Here is a 19,552-nt window from a genome sequence, read left to right on the forward strand (position 1 = left end):
TGAAAAAACTACGGAGAAGGTGCCATCGCCTGCTTGACTGCTGACACGACAAATTCAATTTAGCTTGAAGTGTTCTTAGATCTATGTGACCTACCAAGAAACACTGGATCAGATACAAGCTGTCTATCCGGCCATTATTCACCCCCTATGTCCACATGTTCTGTTACACTCACTGAGCTTACAGAAGAACCCCGGGGCACATTTCCCCTTTAAGAACAAGCTCTGTTACACTCACCGAGCTTACAGAAGAACCCCGGAGCACATTTCCCAGTGGGCGTGGTCTTGCCAGGTTCACCACAGTAGTCCCCTGGGGTGCAGTTGGCGCACTCATCTTGTCGCTCGAGTCCTGGAGTGCTACTGAACGTGCCAACATCGCAAGGATGCTGTTCGGCAAACTGCGTCCCGCTCGGGCAATAAAATCCAGCCTTGCACGGGTAAGTGGCGTAGTTATCCACTCCGGCATACGTAGCGTTGCAGTAGAACCTCGGTGGACAAGTCTTGCACGTATCTTTAGTGCCTTGATCTTGGTATGTTCCAGATACACATCGGACAGGCTCTGGGGAGCACTCCGGACACTTTGACCCAGCTGGACAAGGATATAAAGCGGGTGTCTGAGAAGCCTGTCCAGGCGGACAGAAGTAGCCCCCAGCGCAGCACCCAACCGGATTCTCGAGGCCCGTGCCGTTGCAGTGTTTACCTCGGGTGCACTGTATGCATGCGCTAGAGTTCGTGGCTTGTAAGGCGTCATTGTAGGTCCCAGGAAGACAGGGTACTGGACTGGCTACTCCTCTTGGGCAGTAGTTACCCTTGGGGCAGATATTTCCCGTGACGCCGTCTATGGGGTCAGATTTGCTGGAGCGTAAGGTACAGTAAAAGCCAGCGATGCAGTCATCAGTGGGAGAATCGAGCCCATCAACTGCGCAGTACTTGCCACCATCACACGGCATCATGGCAGGGGACCCCACAGGACAGTAATGCCCAGCAGTACACCTACCCCCATGGGTTGTAGTCATGTTAGTGCGTGCACCCCCGGTGCAGTACCATCCGCCACTACAATCGCCTGTAGGCCAGGAATTACCTGGACCCTCGCAGTACTTTCCTGCCGTGCAATTAACGCACGAACTGTCATTAGTTTGTCCGGCCAGCCGGTTATAAGTTCCAGCTGGACATGGGTACTGAGTACTCGTCTCTGTCCCTCCCGGACAATAATGCCCACTCAGACAAACTGTGTTATTGAAGTTCACGGTTCCTAATAGACAGTAGTAGCCCGGCTCGCAACTCTTACAGCTGCTTTGTCCGGGCTTGTCGTTGTATGTCCCGGCCGGACAGGGCGTTGGCTGTACAGACTCCTGTAGGCAGTAAGTACCTGGCGGGCAAATGTTACCGATGCCTGTATACTGGCCGAGGAATGAAGGTTCCGGGCAGGTTCCGTTGGTTACGTTGTAAGTGTCGATATAAGGCTTGGGGACTGACACACCTAAAAAAAAACTCTTGAAATAAGTAAGATTGCAGAGGACTGAATGTTTTCGATTCAAGTAAACGTCGGTGAGGAGTTTGACGCCAGTAGCACACGGCCAATCTTAAATAGCAAGAGATTGTGCATGTGGTGATCTCTCAATCTTTGGCCCTGAAATGTTCGCGTTTCTCGGCGCTTTTACGCGGACCGTGCAATGGCTGCGAAAGACGCGAAATCAGAGCCTAGCGGGAATGCCAAACATCCAGTACTTACCTGAAGTACAGTAATACCCAGGATCACAGCGAGCAGTGGGTGCCGTCAAGTTCGTTCCCCCACAGTACCACCCGGCATCACAATCCACGCACTGTCCAACCACGGACAGACCTGTCTGATTGCTATAGGTACCAGCCGGACAGGGCTTCCAGTTCAGACCAGTCTGCGCCGGACAGTAAAACCCTCGAGGACACGGGAAGAAACCAACTGACTCGTTCCTGCTAAGGTCCAGGGGAGTACAGAAATAGGAAGCGGGGCAAATGTCACAAGCTGCAGCTCCGGATTTATTGGTGTAGAACCCGGCGGAGCAAGGTTTAGGAAGACTGCTGCCTTCAGGGCAGTGGAAGCCGATGGGACATTCTCGGGGCGTCGGGACCGAGGAGCCGGTAGGGCAGTACCAGCCTGCCTTGCAGGGAGCGGTAGCGTTGGATAAGCCACGTGTCATGCAGTAATACCCTAGGGGGATAATGTGATTCTAAGTGCCATCAAGGCGACAAAAACATCAACAAGGACTATTTGACCTTTAAACGACGAGGTGATTATTCTATATATTTTCTATTTAGATTCAAGCCTAAAAAAGACGTCGGGGATGTATCATATCATTCTACATGCTTAGATTTTGGGCAATTAAATAAGTTGGTACGGACTAAGTTTGCGTTAATGCCCTTAAAAAAGCAGCTGTTTTTAGTGGTTGACTCACCTTCAGTACAGCTGGTACAGTCTGCAAGAGCGGTCCTTCCGGTATTCGGTTGATAAGTCCCAATGGGACATAACTCTGGTTCGCTGTTGCCCCCTATGCAATACGTTCCCGAGGGGCACTCAATTTCCTTACTGCTGGAGGAACGAGGTGGACAGTAGTACCCAGGGTCGCACGGTCCATCTGGCTTGTTCTGACCTGGGGTCGAACAGTGTTGACCCGCAGTACAGTTCCAACACTCGTCCACCGTTTTGTAAGCTAAAAGAGAAGTAAAGATTCACAGATAAGTGAGAAATGATTCAGATATAAGCTATAAGAGAATTACGAAATAATCTCCGATGATTTTTAACGAACACGCGAAAAAATATTTCAAAATTATAAAAGAAGTGAGTGGAAGTTTTTTGATGATGTGACTGATAATTTAGAGCGATTCTTTAGAGATTCTTTTGTTTCTTGTCGATTGAGGTTTTCGTTGGACCCCCGGAAGTAAACTGATGCGATTGCGTTCTTAAGGTATTTGCTCAGACTGACCTGTGTCGTTGCCGAAAGTCCCCTTAGGGCAGTTGTATGGTTCCCCAGTCCCGTCCGGACAGTAGTGTCCGACCGGACAGATGTTGGCGTTATCGGCCTGGTCAGGGGTTTGGCTAGTGGAGTTACGTCTGCAGTAGTACCCTGCTGCGCATGTGCCGTTAGGCTGAGACATGCCTGTCAATCACAGGTAAACACATGAATGGGGTGACAAATACAAGTAAACACGCAAACAAAAACAAACAAACAAACAAACATAAAAAAAAGAAACAAAAACAAAATAATTCACAAACCTTGTACAGCGCAGTACATCCCGGCCGAACATCCTTCACAATCCTGGAAACCTGTGCGGGCCTGCAGGGGGTTAAAGGTACCGGCGGGGCATGGATTCTGGTAGGGCGTGGCCGTTCCATTGGGGCAGTAGTACCCACTAGGACAGGGTCGACTGCTGTACTCGGAATTGGCCCCAGGGCAGTAGTAGCCCTCCATGCACGGCCAACATTGACTGAGTTTCTTCACTGGAGCATAAGTTCCAGGAGTACAAGGCCTAAAATAAAATGTTTGTTTTAGACTTGCACTGTTACAATAAGAAATTAAAAGAAGATATTAAAAGAGTGATGCAAAACGTAAAACGTTCTTTTTTACTTAACCCAGTCTAATAACTAATTAGACTAAAAACTAGAACTAATTTTCCTCCAATGGGTGCTTCTCATTTACCCCCCTCTCCTCTCCCTCTCTCCCTCCATCCCCTCCCGCTTCCTCACCGTGGCTGGTCGGATCCCTTCGGGCAGTAATGAGCTATTGGGCACTCTCCTCCTTTGCCAGTCTCTCGGCCGTCAGTATAGGGGCAGCTAGAGTTAGTCACGTTGCCGCCAGGTGAAGCCACGCCATCACCTATAGGGTCCGGACGGTCCAGTCCGTACTCGCAGTAGTGACCGGGATCGCAGTCTCCTGTGTAATTACCCATGTGCTGGTCGGCGCAGTATTTGCCGGGGTCGCATGGTAAGCACTGGGTGACGTCATATAGTCCAGACTTAAAATTACAAAAAATGGAAGAATATAAAGAAAAGGTTACTGTGTGTGTTGTGGAATGAAATATTAGGGGTGGGGGGGGGGGGGTAGAAAATTGTATTCAAGTGCAATTTCTTCTGTTCGATGGTAGCACGAGCGACAGTGGTAGTGGTTTCGCTTTTAACATAAGCTCAGGCCCCGATAAGGGGCTCAAAACATCAGATAAGGGGCTCAAAACATCAGCGAAACTACTCTGTTTAACAGGGACATTAAATAAACCACTTGTATAATTATTTTCCTGATCCGACCAATCCTGGACAGACCATCTAGTTTTTCGACAACTCGACAGATTCTTTCTAGTTACACGGTACTATTAGTTCATTTTTTTAATAAGAGGCTTCAAACACTAAGGACTACGAATCCCTCGTTCACGTAGAAAATAAAGAAAGGTATGTCTCTTATTGCACTTTGGGTGTGTGAGATTACGCATTAACTGTGACTATACTTTCACGTAGTACAATATATGTGGCGCAGAATACAGACTTTGTCATAAGCTATCTATACAAAAAACTTCTTCGTGCACGATGGGCGTACACACCTGATTTCCATAGGTCCCCCGCGGGCACGACTTGAGGTCTAGGCCTGTGCCATAGGGACAGTAGTACCCTTGCGGACAGATGAGAGGTATTCCAGCTACCTCACAGTAGTACCCAGCGGGGCAGAGGGAGCACTCCTTTGCGTGGGTCACTTTGGTGAAGCTGTTATTCTGACATGGGATGGGCTGGGCGTTGGCTCCAGGGCAGAAGTGTCCGATTGTACAGTTAAACTCTGGTGGGTCTGGACGGGTGTTCGCTCCTGGGCAATAGTACCTAAGGAAAGAGGAAAATCAATGTAATATATTAGTCATCCAAAGGAAATAGCGACGAACAGACAAGGGTAACGGAAATTTGTCTTGTGATCTTGCTCAAGGATCGGGAAGTATATCAATTGTCTTCAGCACTTTCCTAATCAAAACACCCTTTCTAATACTGGAGGCTCTATGATAATTTATGAAAAGTTATTGTCACGTTATTAAATTAGACATTGGCACTTTTAGTGAAATGCCTGTAAGTTAAATGGTATGATATAAGGTTGCATTGAACGTCTGGGTGATAAAGGCTTGAAAATTTTAGAAGAAATGGACGGGAAGAGAGAAGAGGGCGAAAGAGGAGAAAACAAGAGGGCAAAGACACAAAACATGTACATGTTCATATATTTCAACCCAAAACAGTAAGGACTGAACTAATTCCAGTTAAAAGCCATAAAAGCAATCTAATCGGATGATAGGCCTGTGTCAGAATATTGAAAATTAGTAAAAGAGCATCTTACCTTTCAGCGCAAGGTCCAGCCACCCGAGTAAGTCCCTCCGTGTCACAGTAATACCCTGCCGTACAGTTATAGCAGTCCCGTACGGACTCTGCCCGACTGATGTTCCTAAACGTGCCTCTGGGACACCTTTCTGGGGCCCCGCTACCCTCCCCACAGTAGGACCCTGGCGGGCACTCTATCCAGTCAGGCCTGGAGGCCCCAGAGGGACAATAGTAGCCGGCTTGACAAGGGGCTGTCACAGACGTCAGGTTATAGTCCCCACAGTAGAACCCAGATGTACAGTTTGTGCATTGTTCTAAAGCGGACCTGTTGAGAGACAAGCGATTGTTTACGTTTGACCTTTAATTTTATGGATACTGTTAGCTCTATAGTCTGAAAGCGTTCTTCGAGAAATGGAAGAGGTGCTTGTTACGGCGTATGAGTATAATTCCCAAAATTATATAGCGAGGAAAAATGGACGATTCCAGCTTCGGGAAAGGAGGTTTTCGGTTGCTAGTCACGAACAAAGGTATTTGCATACCTTTACAACGAAACAAAAACGCTAATTTACCAGACAAGGATAAACTACCCCTTTTTATTAACATTTTGTCAATTATTCGATAAACAGTGCAACGCGCGCTACCATGCCCATATTGACTGTTTTATGAAGCAAGCCAATAATTGCAAGAAACGCACTTTTTAATTGGCATATACTTCATAATCCAACCAGAAAGCCAAAGAAATGCGCCAGTGTATCTACGCAATTCTAGTAATTAATAAAGCTCTTGTCAATCGAAACTATGAATCTTTAATTCTAAGTGGTTATAAAAGGGGGTTGCGCGCATCGCACTATAAAATCATACACTATTGACTCCTTCACCTACCTCTTGGTAATGTTACTGAATGTCCCCGGAGGGCACTTTTCAGGCTCGGCCGTGCCAAGGGGACAATAGAAGCCAGCAGGACATGGTCCCGCGTCTGTGTAGTTGAACGTCCCTGGTATGCAGGAGGTTGAGTTTTCGGCTGCGATTTCTGGAGTCGCCACAGTCGCCCCGCTACGGCAGTAATACCCTGGATGCAAGAATTGCACGCATTCATTTTTAAGAGATCAGTTGGGGTAGATGGGTCGCGTGGTTTGCGAGTGTGGGGAATACTGGAAAATTAAAATTATTAAAACGCACTATCACTAAACCTTCACGGAACAATCACGATACCCCCACGACACCTTCATGGCATTATCACGGTAAGTCTACGACATTATCTCGTCACGACATTATCACGACATCTTCACGAAACAATCACGATACATTCACGACACCTTAACGGCATTATCACGGTAAGTATACGACATTATCACGACACGACATTATCACGACATCTTCACGACACTATTACGGGACCTTTCGTTTACACCACATGGTTTCTTAATATCATTTGTTTTTCAACAAACATTTGTAACTCCTTACAGCGCAACCAGAAAAACCGTGAACACCTAAATTATGTGTGGAATGTTGGTGGTCTTCTGACGAATCAGACGCGAGAATTCAGACACTGAGACTTGTTGGGACATGTTTCCAGTTGACTGTTTGAATTTCTCGCGAGTGATTGGTCATAAAAAACATTTTATACATATTTCCGGTGTTCACGGTTTTCTTGGTCGCTCTGTAAGGAATGGCAAGCTCAAGATATTATCACGGCACCTTACGACACTATCACGGCAACGTCACGACACTATCACGGCACCTTCACGACACTATCACGGCAACTTCACGACACTATTACGACACCTACACGACACATTAACGACAATATCACGATACGTTAAAAGAAGGTTAGCACGTTCGTGACACCTCCACGCTGTGGAGGTGACGCACAACTCGTAGCTAGTTAACAGTCTCTCACCTGAATCACACTTCTTAGTGTACATCGTCTGCGCCAGCTCATCACAGTAGAATCCACCCGGACAAGGCGAACATGATTCCTTGACCTTGAGGCCCTCCGTGTTACTGAACGTTCCCACGGGACACGGGAACTCCTGCGCGAATGTGGTACCCTCAGGGCAATAGTGCCCAGCGGGGCATGTACTGTTGTTGTAGAGGACGACAGGGGCTTGCCAGTTATCGCAAAAGAATCCAGCGGGACAGACCTGAAAAAGGGGGTAGAGGGTAACGCTGCTAATTGGGCCTTATCTCTCAAACAACCCTCCCTTAACAGGATTTGTCATTTTTCGCGCCAGTGAGATCAATGAAACTGTGTTACTATCAAAACCTACCTTGCAAGAGGACTGTCCGGTCTCGTCCTGGTAGCGTCCGGAGTCACACCGGACAGGCTCGGGTGATCCGAGCGGGCACTTGTGTCCAAGCGTGCAGTTATACTCATTGGGCTTGCATACCCTCTGCCGGGGCGGACAGTAAGACCCCTCACAGCAGGGCGCGGTCACCCTCGTGTTCCCCCCTCCTTCGCAGTAATACCCTTCCGTGCAGTCGTTACAGTCACTCAGGGCGGTATTCTGGGTTGAGTTACTGAAGGTTCCTGGGGGACACGGCGTATGCATTTGACTCTTGGAAGGACAATAGGAGCCGGCGGGGCAGACATTGCCAGTCACGCCGTCGGTCGGGTTAGGCACTTTTGCGCCGCTGATGCAGTAGAACCCGGCACTGCAATTACCAGAAGGCGCGTCCAGACCGGTGGACCCGCAGTAGAACTGGCCGGGGCATATCAGCTGGGATGAGCTCTCCTGGGGGCAGTAGTACCCTGGTTGACACAGCCCTCCCCCGTCTTCGGGCCTACTGGGACGTGCCGTGATGGATCCGTTGGTGCAGTACCAGCCACCATCACATGGTCCAGTCGGGGCGCTGAGACCTGACGAGGCAAGAGTGTAATATGAGACCAAAAAGGTGTAGTTACGGGAAGACGCAGGGGGCGTGCGAACGGGCCCCATCGACCTTTTAAAAGCGGTCTGTTCTAATTGGATAACCGCCGAACCTTAGAGTTTTTGCATGTGAAGTACCGCGCCCCCTGTGAAATCCTGACATCGCGCTTTGTTTCTTGTTTCGTGTTTCTTGACACGTTTGAAGCGTCAATAGAACGCAAGTTCAAAACTTGTCCCGTTTAGGCGAGTTCTGCTGTAAGGAGTGTTTGATAAACTCAAGGCATTTTCCCATCTGACAGGTTAACTAGAGGGTTATTTAGGGGCATTTTCAACGATACTTGGTTAAGAGGCGGCTCTTTTATATTTCCCCGCTGTTCGATTTACTGAGGTCACACGAACCTGCTGTCTCGCAGTAGAACCCAGGTGTACACGTCTGGCATGCTGACACATCAGACTGACCGGTCAGATTATTGAAGGTCCCTTCCTTGCAGGCATAAGTCACGCCCGCAAAACTCTCGGGTGGACAGTAGTATCCCGCGGGACAGATTTCGGGCACTGTTGTGTTACCGGCGCAGAAGTACCCTTTGGGGCACGTAAGACAGACAGCTTGCTGGGTAGCGTTCTGGTAGGACCCTGGAGGGCACGAAACTGGTAGGGGCGAGCCTTGAGGGCACTTATAACCCGACGGACACTCTCCACCTAGGGCGGGGTCCGCTGGTCTTGGCGTGTGTGAGCCCGCGTGGCAGTAGAATCCAGGATCACATGGTCCGGTGACCGTTGTCTGGTTTCCGCTCTCGCAGTACGAGCCGGCTCGGCATTGGGTGCATTCGTTCGCTGAGCGAATCCTGTTTTGACCTCCAGGGGCGTATCTAAAGCAATAAAACAAATGACTTACAGATGTACTCTGATACGAAAGTGGAGAAGGGGGACGAAGTGGAAAAGATGGTGCGTGAAGGTCAGCGAAGGAGACGGAGACGGAAACGGAAAAGGAACAGAACAGTTCCTTTTTCCAGATCATTTTTTACGTCTCCTTCACGATGATTTACAAACCAGCCTATGGTCTCACGTCACTGCTTTCTTCTCTGTTTCCTTTCAGCCGTCTTTACAGAAGTTCACAAAAAATATAATATAAAAAAATAATTTAAATCTGATACTTAAACTGAATAAAGCTTCACAGAAGTTTCAAACAAATATCCACTGCCATTTTAACGTCAAACTGAGTAGTATTCGGATTTATAAACAACCTTTTTTTCATTGCCATTGCAAAAGACAGCGTTTTATATACGTCCGATGCTCTTGGGACAAACGCTTTGCTGAAATAGTCCGAAGCAAGAGCAATTCATTTGGTCGAACATACCTTCCCGGTGGACAAGGCTGTCGGGACGACACCCCTTGTAAGCAGTAGTACCCTCCCGTGGGACACGACCCATACCAGGGAGGGGTGTGTCCTGTATCGACTGGGGGGGTGGGGCTCGGGGCACGCCGGTAGCAGTAGTATCCCGCCGAGCATACGTCGGAGACATTCTTCAGTCCCGTCCCCTGACAATAGTACCCCGCAAGGCAGTCCGTACACTGGGTCACTAGTGACAAGCCTGTCCGAGATCCGAACGTCCCTTCCGGACACGCCTGCTTGAGGCCGTTGAAAGTAGCATCATCGCCAATGTGACAGAAGTAGCCTTGGGGGCAAGGGGCGGGGTCTATGGTCCCGCCCATGCACTCGTATCCCGCGGGACAGACCTTGCACGCGGAGTGGCCAGTCTCGTTGGCATAGTAACCTAAGGACAATAAAGGCGGTTGTAAATCCTTTGATTGATGTTCTTTAGGTAATTCGAGCAACTACGACGTCGACGGCAGGGAGAATGTAACTCACAAACAAGCTTTCATGCTTGGCACTTAAGAAGTTTTAATAAAATTCACTCAACAGACAAGCCCTAGAATCTTATTTCTAACATAGCGAACAAGCATAGTCTAGTTTTCCATCTGGAGTTTTCAAGTTGTAGTTTGCAGAAAAACGGCTGAGATGTATCAGACAAAATCCACATGAGTGCATTTCAACGTCTGGCTCTTTGAATTTTCAACTGTTTCCTCCCGTCACCGTTCGCGTTGCCGTTATCGTTGCTTAAATTCCCTATTAGCTTGAGCAGTCTATGCAGATAAATGAAGCCTTGCTTGATGTCTTATTACCTTGTTTCAAATTGAAGCAACAAGTAAAGTCAGCGATCTGTTTTTCCCTAAATACCCACGTGTAAAACGTCTTTTTAAAACAAGGGGCCAAACGTGAACAAGTGTTTGAGCAACACAAAATACGTAATGGCAGCACCGCTAACAGGGGTGCGAAATGCTGCGAACACTTGCTACTATCACCGAATCAGCTGTGTCTTAGGATCATCTTTCACCATCTACTCCTCACCTAGAGAGTGCATGTCTACTTACCTACAAGACAATTCTGGGGCTGCTGTCCTGCCAAGCAGAACTTCCCTTTTGGACAGGCCCCGCCAGTGGACCCATTATTTGGGCGTGGCATTGTCGCCCCTCGGGTACAATAGTAGCCCGCGTCACAAGTGCCTGTCACAGCCGTCTGCCCTGTGGTGTTACAGTATTTCCCTTCGTCACAAAGTCTACAGTCGCCTACTGCTTTGGCGCCTTCGTCGGGACTACAAACAGAGATAAATTGTATTAGGCTTTTGAGGTTTTACGCACTAGCAGTTAGTCTAAACAGGATTCAAAAGATGATTAAAATTAAGCCGGATTAGACAATGACAAGACTCTGTCAGGCGAGTAGCAAGGATTTCTCAAGGAAGGTGGTGGTGGTGGTGGGGGGGTGATCTAATGTTCTTTGTGTTAACAAAGATATATTGAGATTTAAAAAAATCCATTTGATGTGATTAGGTTGTACACCAGCCCAAAAGAATGTAAAATCCGGCCTTACCCCAATATAAACAACGATCAGCTTTATGCCACTAAATTACTTTTAATATGTATCTATGAAGAAATAGTGTCCTCTCTGACACACCCGGCCCCACCCAAATATGAACGACCCTCTGTTTTGCCACTGATTTACTTACTAGTATGTTCCAGAGGGGCAGGGTATTTCGCGTGTAGTTCCCGCGGGACAATAGTGCCCTCTCACGCACACCCGGCCCCACTCCAATACGTCCTTTTCGAACGTGGGCGTGGCTCTTGTTGCGTTTCCGAAGCACATATAGCCCGCTTCGCAGTCAGCTGGAAATAGAATGCGAAGTGTTAGAAATTATTCGCCATTGCATAGGACCGAAAATCAAGATTTTGTATTTTGCTTATGGACAACGTCTCTCAAACCACCTTTATTGATTACGTACTAAAATTACATATGAAGAAAACGTTGTCGTTTGAGAAGTCTGGTACCGAGCAATTTAAGTTGCTTTTCAGAGGCTTTCTCCATTGACCAAAGATGGTCACAGTCACTGGTTTTCTCTTTTGAATACAATTCATAAAGTTTGCGAAGCACCTGCGGTACGACAGTCTTAAAAATGACAAGAATCATATGCAGGTTTTCCAAATAAGGAATATATTAGTTTCCTTATATGGAAGAATTTTCTTGATATCAAATGACGCTGGTCCCTCGCACTGATTTACCTCGTTTTCTAATTCGCTTTAATGAACTTTGTTGATTTAGAAAATGCAATGCATAAATTTGACAGGAATCACAAAAAGGTAGTGCAATTTTTAAAACAAATATCAAACAGGAGAACATCTTCATACCGTAGCGAACGCCTTCAAAAGTCCCAAATTTAAATTTCTTCAGTTAAACTACACATATAAAACCTCCATTTGGCGAACAGATCCATATAAAGAAAACATTAACTCGACCCCGAGGGTGTCCGATATATGCAGGTTCTCCTGTATGAAAAGTTAGCATGTACCTGTTGGAGCGGTCTGAGCGGTCGGATTACAGTACTTCCCGGGAGGACAAGGGACACAACTGGCATTAGACACGGACAAGGCATAGCTGTTGTATGTCCCTTCCGGACACGCTGTTTGCGACTCGCTTCCTATTGGGCAATAAAACCCGGCAGTACAGTTCACGGGCGTGGTCATGCTTTTAGTCGGACAATATTTCCCTTCCGGACAAGGCAAACAGTGATCTTGCCGCTCATATGGCTGAAAAAATAAATGGACAAAAATATTACTTTAAAAAATATCGAAAAGTCTACCCCCGGTAGATAGCCTGGGTGGGACTATCCTCTCGCAAACAGAGACTTTTCCTTCCTTCCTTCCTTCCTCCCCCCCCCCCCCCCCCCCCCACTCCCCAACGCGCGCTCTGATGTAAAGTATTGCCATTGGTAAATCCTTATCCTCCTTTCCCCCAATGCTTGAGTGTTGAGACTCTAGGATCCGGCTCTTTCTTTCTCCGCTCCCTTCCCCCTCCCCCAAGCGCACTTATGTATTGCCATTGGCAATTCCCTATTCTACCCTCCCCCAAATGCCATAAAAATGGTCATACCTGGTAGGTACCCGGAAGGCACGGCTGCTCAGCCGAAGCTCCCGCTTTGGTAAAGTACCCTGCTCGGGTGAGTGACGCGTTGGGGCTCTGAGACCCGGCCGGACAGTAGTAGCCGGCGTTACACGGTCCTTCCGGACGTGTTAGACGCTTCACGCTACAGTAGTAACCCGCATCGCACTGTTGACAATCCTGATTGTTCGTAGCACCGGTACCTAGTTAAATAAATAAAATATACTTGTTAACGCATAAAGTCAAGCAAATATTCACCATGTAATGGCGATATCAGGAATTCTGCTGTAAATTGTAATTGAATAATTGTTATTTGCGTTGTTTACTTCACTGTAAATGCAAAAGGAGGAAAAAATGTAGCTGTTACTTTAGTTGGCATTACTGTTACTGTTGTAATTTGTTGTTATCTATGCTGTTATTTAAAATTATTGTTGCTATATGGTTACGTGATGGGTGTTTTGTAGTTCATCACTCACCTTTACTATAAGTTCCAGGGTTACATGACTGGAATTCGTAAGACCCGGTGACACAGAAGGTTCCCTGCGGACACGGTTCCCCTGTGGTGCCGTCTGTGGGGGTTGGGGTGTACGCACCAAGATAACACACGTAACCCGGGTCGCACTGCGCTCTGGGTAATGGCAGACCTTGGGCGTCACAGTACCTTTGGGGGAAAGGTCACGTGATTACGCATGTGTAGATCGAGTACTATAGATTATACTTTATCTACCTCGGGAATGACGCGTCGAAGTCAGTTGAAAAAAACGGCGGGGTCGAAAGCGAAAAGAGTCGAAAGCGGCGTGGGAGATATTTAAAGATTATTACGTGAACAGACGTTCTTTCCTCTTATCTTATCTTATTTATTTGAAGAAAAAAAGGCTGCACGTGTTTTGAAAAGCAAATGCAGATGCAAAACAGACGACACTCATTCAAAATGATGCTTTGTTATACTTGGTATTATGCTAACACGACAAAATAGCGGCTAACCGGAATGTTTAACATAACCCAATCAGCAACCAGCGAACCAATCTGTCAATCGAGCGAAAGACTTACCATCCCGGCGTGCACTTGGTGCAGTTTTCGATGTAGTGGAGCCCACTGCTGTTGCTAAAGTGACCGATTGGGCATGGCTCGGGGTCGCTGGACTCGGGGGGACAGTAGTAGCCTAGGGGGCAGGTCTTGGGCGTGACCGTCCCTATGGGGCAGTAGTTACCCACCGTACAGGGGGAGCAATCTGATACATTGCGACCACCGGCTGGAAAAAAAAGGACGTAATTAGGTCTGATTGTTTCCTAGATTACTAGACTAAATCAAAAGATTATGGTCTAAAGGAAATAGTCTCCGCGGCCCATGACAGCGATCCTGAAAGTTATTCTTAGTAACAGAATACTATTTTTAGATTGTGCATGCTTGTTAACGATTTTAAATAACGGGAGCCAGACAACGATTTACGTATTGAAGTTCATTGGCGAGAGACCATAGGTGAGAACCTGTTGTCAACATTCTACTCACCGTCAGGTCGGTAGGTGGCCTTGGGGCACGGAATCTGCCGAGGACCATACGAACCAATCCGAAGTGACGAAACTCCGTCCGTGATATTCGTCGGGCAATAGAAACCGGGATCGCAGCTTCCAGTAGGATTTTCGGACGCTTTACGGCAGTATCTTCCAGCCGTACACATAAGGCAGTCCAGGACGTTTTTAGCTCCAAAACTCGGATTGTAAGTTCCGACGGGACAAGGAACTTCAGCTTCGATACCTTAAAATAAATGATTTACAAAAGTGTCATTTTCCTTTTCTCGTTCAGCGTTCTTTTTCACGAGTTTGTTGGTTTGCAAACCACAGCAGGGGTTTTAAGCTCTTGCGCATTGTCAAAATGTGGTTATAACTAGACCACGACACTGTTTATTCCATCCTTTGGAGTTGATACAGCCAGAACTTCAATAATATTTCAATTATAAATAACATTAATAAATAACATTACTTAAAATCATTTGAACACTTGCCAAACCACCCACAACAACAATAAACGCCCTCAGGGCACTTCACAGAAATAAAACATACCTTCGGGGCAATAGTGAGCCTTACTGCAGGAGGTCGCCTCAGAGACATTCGTCAAACCACCCTTACAATAAAGGCCCTCAGGGCACCTCATAGTGGTGTTCATATTGGTCTCTGTCGTGGTGTCACTATCACAATAACGTCCCGGGAGGCACACTTGACACACTGACTGTCCTGGTTTGGTGAATAATCCCTTCCCACAGGGGGAGGGGACGATTGTGGCGTTGAGGCAGTAGTGTCCTGCTGTACAAGGCTTGCAGTCATTCTGGTACCCGGCAGGGGTCCCCACAGTAGTGGTCAATGTAGCACTGTACCCATCAGGCATAAAGGTACCTGTTTAGAAAATTGCAAGTTAGTTTACTATGGAGATTAGAGCCGTAGAAGCCCAGTGCCACTGGCATGGCTCCTTATCAAAATACAAAACGTCCAAGTATCTTTTTACATACACCTATTTCACAAAAAGGTGTTAGTGCAAATGGTAAATGGCTTATGGGCACTGATTATTAGTAAAATTAAAGGTGTTAAATAAAGTACAGCAATGTCAGAGCCAAGCATTGGTAACCTTTAATGGATAATTGTATTGATTTATCCATATTCTTCGAGACGCATGGTTACGTTCGTTCGTAGAACTGCCATTTGCCAATCGCCATTTGCCATTTGCACTGACAACCTTTATTGAAATCGGTGTATACAACAGAAACAGCATATATGGATGCTGATGACGAACATCTGATGGTGAACAACGTTCAAAATACCCATGATGCACCCGTTGCAGTGATCATTATGCTCCACTTGACAGTGCTGAGAAACGCAAGACTAGTTCCAGTACCGCGCGGTTAAACCAGCCTTTTTGTTTTGAGATGGCGGCGTTTTACCGTCGAACTGTCACATTTTGTCGAATGCTAAGAAAACTAGATCAAACCTAAGGCTAAAATTGTCTTTATGACTCCATCATTATCAAACAATCAAATTATCTGTCATCTTTTGTACAGTATGGATTTAATGCTGTACAGTAAGTCAAAACAGCGACCGAAGTCAGCCTTTCATACCTTCACTCGAACGATTCAACACTAAGATTTTCTTTGTTTTCGCCAGCACACGCGCATGCGCACACGTTATTCAGCACTGTCATGCTCACCTATAGGGCACTGCTCAGGCTGCACGCTCCCTTTCTCGCAAAAGTGTCCTTGCGTACAGTTAAGACACTCTGATTGGCTGGCTTTTCCATACTCTGGGTTATATGTGCCATTATCACAAGGAAACTGCTCAGCCACACGAGTTCCGTTCGGGCAGTAATATCCGGGGGGACACTGAGCGGTAGGGGAGGCCTCTCCTCCGAGGCAGTAATAGCGCTCCGGGCAGACCGTGCACTGGGCTGCATCGTAGAGATCTGAGCGGATAGTGTATGTTCCAGGCGGACACGGGAATTTTGTCGGGGAGGGGGTTCCTGAAACGCGAAAAGATGATACGACATTTTAAAACAACAAGTAATCAGTTGGCTGGTTAAATTGTGGTAGAAACAAATATATATATATATATATATATATATATATATATATATATATATATATATAAATCAAAATACCCTTTATAAAGAGTGGGGTGGCGGGGAGGAGGGACTAAGTTATAGACTGCCGCCAACCAAATACATTCCTCCTTTAGAACAAGGCATGAAGGACTTAATACAGCTTACCTAAAACTAACACAGGGGAAATGGGTACATAAGTCTACATTCAAACGTCGTTCATTTGCATGTATTTCCATTGAATACGGCTCATGGAAAATACGACGTTTGTGCATGGTCTAACTCTAATTAGGACAAAACATCCCAAACATGGTAGGAATGGGCGTCCTTTTAAAGATTTTGAGATTTTGCGTACCCTAGCGCCTTACTGATACAATTCTTGTTAAGAGCATTTGCGATGACCTGCTCCCCAAAGAAAAAAAAACGTCCTTCAAGTGGCCGAGTTGCCCTGTCCCATTAAATTCACAACTTTTGTACTGACCTTCAGGGCAGTAGTGACCAGGTCTGCAGTCCTGCCAAGTGTTGTTATTATTAAGACCGGTACCCCATCCACAGGACTTTGTCTGCGGGCATCGTAAACACTCCTCTGCTGCCGTAAGACCAGGACGGTCTCCATAAGTCCCGGGAGGACACGGAAACTGGTCCCCTGCAGCCGTACCATTAGGACAGTAGTAACCCTCGTAACATACATGGGAAGCATTGGTCTGTCCAGCGGACGGACAGAACATCCCGGCGGTACAGCGCACGCAGTTAATCTTGTAGCCGATATTCCATTCAGGGTTATAGGTCCCTATAGGGCACGGTAAGGGCGTTATGGTCGCTTCTTGGGACGTCCCGTCGGGGCAATAGTAACCGGGCGGACAGCTCTTACACTCGGTGTAATTACTCAGACCGGTCACATCACTGTAATAGCCGGCATGGCAGGCAAACTGATTCCCAGCCCGGGTCCCCTCGGGACAGTAGTACCCAGGGGGGCAGTCTGCGGGAGTGACACTTCCTCGGGTGCAGTACTTTCTAGCCGGACAGGTCTGACAAGCCGGAGTCTGCGTAGTGGCGTTTGTGTCCGGGTTGTATGTCCCTGCCGGACAAGGGAATTCCCGAGAGTATTTGGTCGCCTGGGGGCAGTAGTGTCCAGCAGGGCAGAGGTAAGGTGTGTAGTCGGACAGGCCGCTGTCTTGGCAGTAGTAGCCAGGGGGACAGCTGGTACAGGCGGCGTTGTTGGCGGAGCCGTTCTTGCTGTTGTAGGTTCCCGGGCTGCATGGATAGAAAGTCTGCCCGTCACAGTACCCACCGGTGGGACATACACCTGAAAAAACATGAGGTAATACGTCACACGTCACGCACGTCACACTTGTCACTCAGATAAATCATAACGTACACATGATTTCCCATATTTGAGCTAAAATCTATGCTCTCTGGGGATCCTGTAAGATGACATGGTATGTTGTGTATATAGCTGTGTTTTTTTCAACAAGTAGCAACTCAAATGGCCTTACCATCAGGTGGGCTGTCTGTGGTGGATTGCTCTCGGCATTTGAATCCCGCCCTACATCGCAAGCAATACGATGCGCCTACGCCTGAGTAGGTACCCGCTGGACATGGTGCGGGCGCTGAGAGAAATAAAAGAGGTTTTATTTATACTAGCACAGCAGAGAGCAACAGAGAAAACATTTGAATCCATTTGAAAAAAGGGGGGGGGGGCATTAAAGTACAGCTCGGTATGTTTTATGTAGTTTGAGTGAAGTCCGTGTGTGTAATTCCACTCGTTGACTACTTTCAGTGGATGTGCTTTTAATCTGCCCATCACAAAAAAGTGTGTGTTATTTTAATGGGTCGACAGCGTCTTTTATTTAAAATCGATCCCAGCAATTGTCTCCTGTTAACTCATCCGAAATGTACAACAACAAAATCAATTTCAGCAATTCACTTTGGAGCTATCTCCGCGAATGTTTGGATTTCCTAACAATGTTAAACATAATCCAAGCTCTATCTCGGCACATGTGATTTTGAGTTGCCTGTGTTGGATGCGTGACGAAATTTGTGACCCACTCACCCCAGTCCGTCACGGCAAACAGGAAGACCGAAAATGAGGTGTCTGACTTGAAATTTACGAGGACATAAGGGAGCTTTCAGCACAATTTAATTGCATGCGACACCTCTACAACTTGTGTCGTATAGTGTAAATCAGCCATAACGATGCTCGACTACGAGAGCCATAAAGTATAATTTAGGGCTAATACACATGTGTCTAAATCGTGCTGTCTCAACCAGCGTTTACCTGAGGGATCGGAGCACTGAAAGCCGGGTTTACACAGCTGGCATATTGGAGAGTTGTTTTCGCTGTAGTACCCCGCAGGGCACGTGACTGGGCCCATTTCGATAGAGGGGCATGAGTATCCGGGTAGGCAGGGTGTACACTTGATTTGGGCACCAAGCGAATATGTGCCGTTGGGACAAAGAGCCCTATATTAAAAAGACCATAATATTATAATAGTGAACCCTTACGGGGACGAAAAATTACTACTAATTATCTCGTATAAACGACATCTACGCCCATTCCCGAGGGTGTCGTGTCAAAGTGGAGGATGACGCATTGACCAATTAGAATGCAGTTTATACGATTGCGTGACATATCACTCCAATGTAGTCACGCTCATGATTCGCGAATTTGTATCCCTGTTGGTACATTATGTAGGATAGATGCATTGGCCAATCAAAATGCAGGTAATAACATTGCGTTACATGTCACTCACCTGTAGTCACGGTCTTGGTAGGGGCACCCGTATCCCGGCGGGCACATGGTACAGGATGACGCGTTGGCCAATGAAAAGTAGCCATTTGGACATGGGACCTCTTTGTTTGAATCGATCCTTGGGCATGAACTAGAGAAATATACAAAATTGAATAAGTTCGATCCCCCTGTGTTTTAATTTAAAATATAATAAACAAACAGCGATATATTGTAGACGCAGTAAAAAGATTCGATTGATAAATTGTAGCATCAATAATCCATTTTCGAATTCTGCTATGCCCGCTGAACAAACAGACCATGGATGCGCTAGGCTCAAATGTTGACAAATGAACATAACGGGAGAATTACTCGGAGCTTGAATAAAATACAATGCAAGAAATTTTCCTTAGTGTCTATGTCCTACGGGTAAAATGGAATTCCAAGCTTGACTATTGCGCGAAAACAAATGCTGCAGCTATACAAAAAAACTTTCAACTTTCAATAAGCGCGCAAATGGCGAGAAAGTAAGGGTGCGTAAAAATCTTAACAAATATCAATTTTAA

The 19,552-nt window shown here is 46.8% G+C and overlaps 1 protein-coding gene across 1 annotated transcript in view; it reads right to left on the bottom strand.

Annotated features, from left to right (window-relative positions):
• Positions 1-19,552, bottom strand: part of LOC5512653 — a 68,142-nt gene that overhangs the window by 41,382 nt on the left and 7,208 nt on the right. The window contains exons 10-35 of the mRNA XM_048732757.1: positions 19,012-19,140; positions 18,537-18,721; positions 17,755-17,868; positions 16,740-17,564; positions 15,872-16,180; positions 14,737-15,066; positions 14,186-14,431; positions 13,727-13,928; positions 13,153-13,337; positions 12,668-12,879; positions 12,087-12,324; positions 11,250-11,406; positions 10,618-10,838; positions 9,542-9,959; positions 8,584-9,053; positions 7,585-8,174; positions 7,215-7,458; positions 6,197-6,383; positions 5,334-5,639; positions 4,564-4,834; positions 3,719-3,987; positions 3,248-3,501; positions 2,958-3,131; positions 2,430-2,684; positions 1,730-2,185; positions 236-1,477 (exon numbers count right to left, since the gene is read on the bottom strand). Coding sequence (XP_048588714.1) covers positions 236-1,477; positions 1,730-2,185; positions 2,430-2,684; positions 2,958-3,131; positions 3,248-3,501; positions 3,719-3,987; positions 4,564-4,834; positions 5,334-5,639; positions 6,197-6,383; positions 7,215-7,458; positions 7,585-8,174; positions 8,584-9,053; positions 9,542-9,959; positions 10,618-10,838; positions 11,250-11,406; positions 12,087-12,324; positions 12,668-12,879; positions 13,153-13,337; positions 13,727-13,928; positions 14,186-14,431; positions 14,737-15,066; positions 15,872-16,180; positions 16,740-17,564; positions 17,755-17,868; positions 18,537-18,721; positions 19,012-19,140 — 8,489 coding nt within the window. The remainder of the gene's footprint in view (positions 1-235; positions 1,478-1,729; positions 2,186-2,429; positions 2,685-2,957; positions 3,132-3,247; positions 3,502-3,718; positions 3,988-4,563; positions 4,835-5,333; positions 5,640-6,196; positions 6,384-7,214; positions 7,459-7,584; positions 8,175-8,583; positions 9,054-9,541; positions 9,960-10,617; positions 10,839-11,249; positions 11,407-12,086; positions 12,325-12,667; positions 12,880-13,152; positions 13,338-13,726; positions 13,929-14,185; positions 14,432-14,736; positions 15,067-15,871; positions 16,181-16,739; positions 17,565-17,754; positions 17,869-18,536; positions 18,722-19,011; positions 19,141-19,552) is intronic.

Source organism: Nematostella vectensis, chromosome 9 (genome assembly GCF_932526225.1).
Source record: "Nematostella vectensis chromosome 9, jaNemVect1.1, whole genome shotgun sequence".
NCBI lineage: Eukaryota > Metazoa > Cnidaria > Anthozoa > Actiniaria > Edwardsiidae > Nematostella > Nematostella vectensis.